The sequence below is a fragment of the Denticeps clupeoides genome, chromosome 5 (genome assembly GCF_900700375.1).
Source record: "Denticeps clupeoides chromosome 5, fDenClu1.1, whole genome shotgun sequence".
Lineage (NCBI taxonomy): Eukaryota > Metazoa > Chordata > Actinopteri > Clupeiformes > Denticipitidae > Denticeps > Denticeps clupeoides.
In genome coordinates, this window is record NC_041711.1 from 15100362 (window position 1) to 15107536 (window position 7175).

At 41.4% G+C, this 7175-nt stretch overlaps 1 protein-coding gene across 4 annotated transcripts; it reads right to left on the reverse strand.

Moving 5' to 3' along the window:
• Nucleotides 1–863: 863 nt before the first annotated feature.
• Nucleotides 864–6000, reverse strand: plekha3 (pleckstrin homology domain containing, family A (phosphoinositide binding specific) member 3). 4 transcript variants are annotated; one of them, XM_028980938.1, is made up of 8 exons: nt 5710–6000; nt 4812–4928; nt 4524–4679; nt 4286–4422; nt 3319–3489; nt 2938–2981; nt 2161–2282; nt 864–1587 (listed from the first exon to the last, which is right to left on the reverse strand). In XM_028980938.1, exons 1-8 carry the CDS (start codon nt 5747–5749, stop codon nt 1460–1462), a joined length of 915 nt encoding a protein of 304 aa, XP_028836771.1. In that variant the 5' UTR covers nt 5750–6000; the 3' UTR covers nt 864–1459. The 4 variants fall into 4 exon arrangements, with proteins under 4 accessions (XP_028836771.1, XP_028836769.1, XP_028836768.1 ...); XM_028980936.1 differs by having other exon boundaries at nt 864–1590; XM_028980935.1 differs by having other exon boundaries at nt 3319–3504.
• Nucleotides 6001–7175: the final 1175 nt, after the last annotated feature.

Sequence of the window (7175 nt, forward strand, 5' to 3'; positions counted from 1 at the left end):
TAGGTCACAGCATGCCTCTGGAGCAAAACGTCACATGCAGCTGCTGCCCTAGAAAAGCCCTGTTCCTTCTGTATAATGCAGCCGAGGTGGGCTATGCTTCCTCCACCAAACTCACTTTATGTCTGGAAAAGCTGATGCTGACACAACTTCCTATGCACCTCATAGGAACCAGCGACAGTAGCAGAGCTGGCAGTGAAAGTCAGAGTGGCACTTCCTCTCCGTTTTTTTAATCAAATAAAAGCCTCCAGTGAATCAGCAAGTCAGCTAGAGTGATGGCCACTGTACGCAGTTCCACCTACTTGTGCGTGGGTGATCGGCACAATGCGGAAAGGTCAGAACAGACTGGAGGCTTGGCCACGCTGGAATAAGCGGAAGCCCTTCAAGATGTTTCAGTGCCTGCACTGCGCACTCAACGGCACACAGATAACAACTCATCTGCTTGTTCACCCAAAAGGCATTTTCCATACAAGGATCAAGTATTTTAATCACACTTATCATCTCCTTCATGTAGACTAGAGACAAGTGGGAAAAATAATCTTCAACCTCCTTGCATGTGAACCAGGTCAAGTAAAGTGAATAAATTTATAACGAATGTGTCATTAACCCAATGACAACCCTGAAAACACATTTGTTCCAAAAAAAGTTGTGATTATTTCTAATATGCAAAAATGCTGTTCACCAAGTATACTGTCATCTGGTTGTTTAAATATTTTATAAATTAAATTGGCAAACAAAATTTGTTCAAAAAAGCCTTTTTTTTTTTTGCTCTTTCCCTCCTGTAGAATCCATGTGGTTCTCACACCTTGGTATCATATTTCCATGATGTTCCATCAAAATATAGGAATTCAACTCAAAAACTCACATTTAGTAGTAACAAAGCTACAGTTTTAATTTTACGTCTTCACATTTCACAGATCAGTACATTTCACAGACACCCTTCCATGCGAAGATCCAACATTAAGGCAACACATCTGTTCGACGGCAAGAAGAGCGACGAGTGAACATTCAGACAGTGAAGAAATCAAGCCTGTCTCTCAGTAAATTCAACAATGTGGTGAACACTGGTGCATGCCAAGATTCCTTTAAGAAAATCCAAAAGCATGTGTGTATATATAAAACACTCCTTGGCAGAGTCTCCAGAAGGTTTTAAATTTGGAGTAGAAGGTTAAGCAGGACTTCACAAGTGTACACAAAATGAAAAGTGCCTAAATATCTATATCACAACTAAAGACATATGTCTTGGTATTAATACCATTTGAAAATACCTGGAAGTACACAAACATTCATGTTGGACAGGTTTTATCCTTTTTTTCTTTTCTTAAAGTGCGAAGAAATGCTTCCACAGGAAATAATACAATATTTCATAGAATAACAGAAATGCAGTGCAAGCTGTGACTGCATAGCAGTATCTATCAAACCAAATAAAATAATAAAAGAAAGGGGAGGAAAGGGATTAACATCAGGTCGTGTGATTCAGCGGTCGGACTCTGAAGGGTCCAGACCCGTTGTGACTCGGATTTGCGCTTGCCTCCTCTGGGATGGTGGGAGCAGTGTCTCCGTTGACTGTGGCTTTGGGAAATGGCACTACTTCTTCAGAAAGCGAGAAGGGAAGGAGAAAGAAAGGAGGTGAAAAAAACTCACATGCTGTACAAAACCTAAAATCTCACTACTATGAGATTCTTCAAATAAGAGAGAACAGGAGAACACCATCATGTTCACAGACAGTGAACCATGTGACCACAAGAACACTTATTAAAGCATACAAATCAAACCATTACGGTGGTCTTGAAAACTACAGAGAATGGCCGCACAAAAAATGTATTCCACGAAGGTTGTTTTTGAAATAATCACAGGTTAACATACAATTACATTCTAAACAATAAAATACTATTATTATTGCAGTCAATATTACTGCTTTCAATGTGGCATATAAAGATGGCCACCAATGTAGCGTAGTTTCAGCATAATTAAAGACAACAACGTGCTTTCATGCTGAGGGCAGTGAAAGATCTTGTTTTGAGGATTAAAGCCGATTTTAATTAACATTGAGCATCCATACAGACGTGTCAAGGACTGAAGCTTCATTCAGATCTGCCCACGCAGCCCTCTGAACTCTCTTGCGCGGACGCATTCTATTCATTAGGTGGAGGTGTTACTCACTGTCCATCTCCACAGTGCAGCCGTCCCCGTGAATGTCAGTGTCTGAACAGGTGCGTGTGCGTCTCTGAGAGGACCGCTGTGGCGCCGGTGGCAACGTTGCGTCCTTTGGCAAATGGCTTGACCTTGAAGGACGGATGGAAAAAACTGAACATGCACTCCTTCATTCATTTACAATAAGGTTCACGACTTCATAGACTAAGTAGGGAAAGAGGACAGTAAACATATTTTGGACACTTGGGGTGGAGCCTTCTTGAAAAAAAACAAGGCTAATTAATTATTGAATTTGTCCAGGCATTGTGCATCATGTGCGTGTGAGGCCAGGGGTACCAACGTTGATATTACGTTGATACACATAATTCATGTTGAAATAATTAGTAAAACCATTCTCTGGCCACGCTGCAGCCACCTATGACTGCTGTAGCTGTTTTATACGATAATTGAACTCCAGACACATAGAAGGTCCAAGCTGGGAGTCTCAAACATGTTTCCAGTAGTCGCTTTACTAATTACTGGTCAAAGCCTGCCACTAAGCATGTGAAATATTTACATTTTTATTAATCTCACACCAGGGTTTTACACCCACAGTTTCCACTGTGTCACAGCTCCCCTTCTTTTTCTGCATGAGATGCATGGTTTATGGTCACTGAAGATCTATACACGGTGCAGCTTTTATTTGTGACTTTTTGGTGTGCGTTGTGGATGTTGTGTAGTGCACAGCACAGTGAATATGTTTAATAATATCTGATAGTTTTCTGTGTAGGTGGCCAAAAATGGTACCTGTCAAAATTGTATGTCCCTGGGTGGCTGATGGACCTTTTCATCTAAGCACAGAGACAGAGAGAGAAAATGAGAAGAGAAATTACACAGTGAACTACACAGATTGTCCTTCTTGACTAAAAGCTGTTTCCATTTCATAGTCACTCAAAACCCATAGTAATGCCACAAAACCGAGCAAACTGAATAAATTCAAACTGAGATTTAGATCTTTAGCCCCTCCAAATCAGAGCTTTGTCATGTATCTTCTCCTCCTATTTGCAACATTCATGCAAAATGTACAAATCAATTAATCAATTAAACAAATCAATTAAAATCTGCTCTTTTCTACAAACCAGGCTGTTAATGTTAAAACACTGGTGTTGAACCGCATGTACTGTTTACCCGCGCCATCTGGATGGGAGAGGGAGAGACTGGGGACATCAGGGGGTCTGGCGGGTTCAGTTGGAGGAGGTCAGCCTTGTACTTGGAGTTGGCGATCTTCATGCAGTCCTCCAGGGTCTTAATGAACGTGTTGCAGGTGGCGCTGAGCAGAGAAGACGCTTCGTTCATGGTCTGGAAGGCAGCAGACTATAAGTTACTGAGCATTGAACTAGCCAGAACCTTTCTGGTACCAACAAAAACCGATTAAAATGTATTAATACATACATGAATTGAATCTCATAATCAGTGTGGACAACTCTGCGTCGATGCAGTACAAAACGTAATGGATTATATCACAATGACATTGCTTGGTAACTTTCTTCCACCAGCATTAAAACTCTAGTTAAAAATGAGTGCCAGTAGGGACTGTGGCTGCCTGACCTGAGTACAGCGCTGTGCCGGTCGCAACTAACTTTCAGCTCACTGACAACATAATGTAAAGTAACCAAATTGAACGGTGAGACCAGTGAAGGTTCACACCTCTTTTTATTATCTTTAATTTATCGTTTTTTAACTATTCTGAGCATGGGTGGTGCGTCAGCTTCTGCACAATGTAAAGAGCTTTGGACACTGCACCACATAGACATTGGCGTTGAACAGAATTGTGGGTCCATCGATTTGCAGTTCTTGTGGCAAATAGTTACATTTTTTTAATTTTCAGATGCGGCAAGTGCTAATTAATCAATTTTAGTTATGCAAATGTCCCAAGGGTGTTGGCCAATCAGTCAGGTTTAATATGGTTTGAGATGCAAGCAGATATGCAAACAATCAAGTGTTAACAGAATGTCTATTTATTTGAATGTGTTAAATTTGACCGCCCAAAAAGTCATTTGTTTCTTCAATAATAAATTCAAAATGTCAATTAAATTAAACTTTATGTGACTTTTACAGCAAATTATAATTCTATTCACTCAGGCCCTCATCTAACCTCAGTGCTCAGGTCTGAATGTTCTCCCCGTGGTTCAACAGACTCCTGGATGGTGTGAACCTGCTGCATCAGCAAGTCACAGTACAGCCGCAGTTCTGACATCTTGGTTTTCAGCGACTCTGTGGTTTCAGTTAATTCTACATATAAAAAAATAATAATGAAATAATAAACACGAGAGGAAAACAAACATATCCAGTTAACACAGATGAGCTCTGCCAGAATCCTTTTCGGAATTCACCTCTTTCTTTTTTGGTTCTGTTGTCAACGAGGCCGGCTTTGGAACTTCCGAGGGCAACGAGCCACTTCTGGCGCTCAGCGGCGTTGACGGCCTTCACATAAAAATGCTGCTCCCCAGGTATGATCAGTTCCAGTCTGGTGTTGTCAGTTGGATGGACTAACGAGGGGAAAAAATGGTGTCACATTTTTGTCTTCGATGCAGCATTCATTTGGTTTACAAAGAAAGGAGAAAAAGAAATGAAATAGGAGCAGAACCATGGAAGATTTCAGCACGGGGCAGAAAGCTTACCCTTGATTTCACAGACGGACATTTTAATGCTCCCCTTGCTCCCTTTGCACACGTCATCCTGGGAGTCATAATAAGATATAATCCCGTTGTCGAGCACAAACCATCGAGGCTGCCACCCTGCAACAGTTAAGTCAAATTAACATCACCACTATTCAAGAAATGTGAACCCTTGTAATATCACAGCATTACCCTTGTTATATCACAGTAATATCACCCTTGTAATATCACAGCATCTCATTTTACAACATTGGTATCTATGATCCATCTGAAAAGGACTGAAATGTCCAACATTTCAAAAGTATCCTCCCTGTACAGCAGGGAAAAGAAAAGAAAGTTGCATGTTTATAGCAAACATTGATCAGATATCGATTTACAACAACAGTTTATTGCAGAATTGCATTCATTTAGTGAAAAAAATGACATGATGTGTGTGTACAGAATATGTGTGCAATACTGTATTGTTCTCCATCTGTAGACTTTTGCTTGTAGATCAACCGATCCTCAGTTATTCCAACACATCTCGAAATTCTTTATATTACACTAAATTACTCACTTTCTAAACAATTTCAGAGTTACTGTTCCCATAAAGGAAACATTTCTGATTGGTTTGACTAATGCCTGAACCTTCTAAACGAAAAGAAACGATGATATTTCATCGAGGATGTTGCCATTTTTTCAGATGCAGCAGTTAAGAGTTTTTTTATTATTCTTTAATATCCTGGAGCAGGAAGTGGAGCAGCGGCAGCTCGTGTCCGGCTCCCCCAAATTACACAGCCCCGAGTCCAGATCATCTCGCACAAGTTCAGGCCGACGACGTCGTGCTGCTTTAACAGCGATGACCGTGGGGCCGCGGGGGTCACGTCCACACGCGGGGTACCCGAGACCTGCTTCCTCTTACCGGTCATGTAGTTGGTCCACTTGTACAGAACTCCCTCCATCACCGAACCGGTCACCCGAGCGACGTTGCGACAGACGGACCGAGCCGGACCCCCCGCCACAGAGGGCGACAGCTAGCGCAGCGGAGCCGCGGAAAACGGGCGGGTCAGGAGCTCCACATCTGGGAGCGGCAGGAAAGGCGCGGAAGAAGTGCGGCTGCTTGGAGGGTTTCTTTCTGTCATTTTGGCCGCAGGTAAACTGGAGGCATCGCTAACAATTTCAGCCGGAAGAAGGGCGCGCTGTTTCCGGCTTCACACACAAGCACACACGCACCAAAATAAAAGTCCGTGGTGGTGAATGACGCCAAATCATGGTGCCAAATAATGAGAAACATTTCTGTTTCATTTATTTGGTTTGAAATCACCTAAGTTCAAGGCCTTAAGCTGAACAGGAAATAAAATTGATTATTCATATAAATGCAGGTCTGATGCCCAGGAGGTGAGCAGCAACAGACTTTTAACACTTTTAACTTGTTGGCCCGTGGGCCCAGATATATAAACAGCCTGAAATACATTACAGGCCAAAAGTTTGGACACACCTTCTCATTCAGTGTGCTTTCCTTATTTTCATGACCGTTAACATTGGTAGATTCTCACTGAAGGCATCAAAACTATGAATAAACATATGTGGAGTTATGTACTTAACAAAAAGTGGAGACCTGACCTCCACAGTCACCGGACCTGAACCCAGTCGAGATGGTTTGGGGTGAGCTGGACCGCAGAGTGAAGGCAAAGGGGCCAACAAGTGCTAAACACCTCTGGGAACTCCTGCAAGACTGTTGGAAAAGCATTTCAGGTGACGACCTCTTGAAGCTCATCGAGAGAATGGCAAGAGTGTGCAAAGCAGTAATCAGAGCAAAGGGTGGCGATTTTGAAGAAACTAGAATATAAAACATGTTTTCAGTTATTTCACCTTTTTTGTTAAGTACATAACTCCACATGTGTTCATTCATAATTGTGATGCCTTCAGTGAGAATCTACCAATGCAAATAGTCATGAAAATAAAGAAAACACATTGAATGAAAAAAAAAAGAAAAAAAAAAAAGGTGCGCAGGTGCGTCCAAACTTTTGGCTTGTAGTGTAAAATAACCCTGATAATCATAAATAAGTCCTTAAATGCTTTATTCCAGTGAATTTTGTAGAAATAAATAAACAACATACAGACATGAGATGATCAAACCCAGTATAAGCCTGTATTTTTAGTTTTCGAGACCCTGGGCCTGGTAGGCATGTTCATTAATCCATTCCTGCTTTTAACAAGTCACTTGTCTGTCCACCTATTGCGACTAAGATACTACAGCCATACAAAGAAAAGTCAATATGAGGCAATTATAGTACTCCAAAGTAAACAAGGAAATGATCAGTAGCATTAAGTAAAGGACACTTAAAAAAAAAGTTGATTCAAAACAATTTATTATTAAATAAATGA

Excerpts from the sequence above, each read along its gene's own strand:
- plekha3 (XM_028980934.1), bottom strand. The coding sequence starts at position 5,749 with ATGGAGGGAGTTCTGTACAAGTGGACCAACTACATGACCG. Across the intron at positions 4,423-4,523 it reads CAGAACCAAAAAAGAAAGAG|AATTAACTGAAACCACAGAG; the intron begins GTGAATTCCGAA and ends TTTTATATGTAG. Across the intron at positions 2,283-2,937 it reads GGGACATACAATTTTGACAG|GTCAAGCCATTTGCCAAAGG; the intron begins GTACCATTTTTG and ends CCGTCCTTCAAG.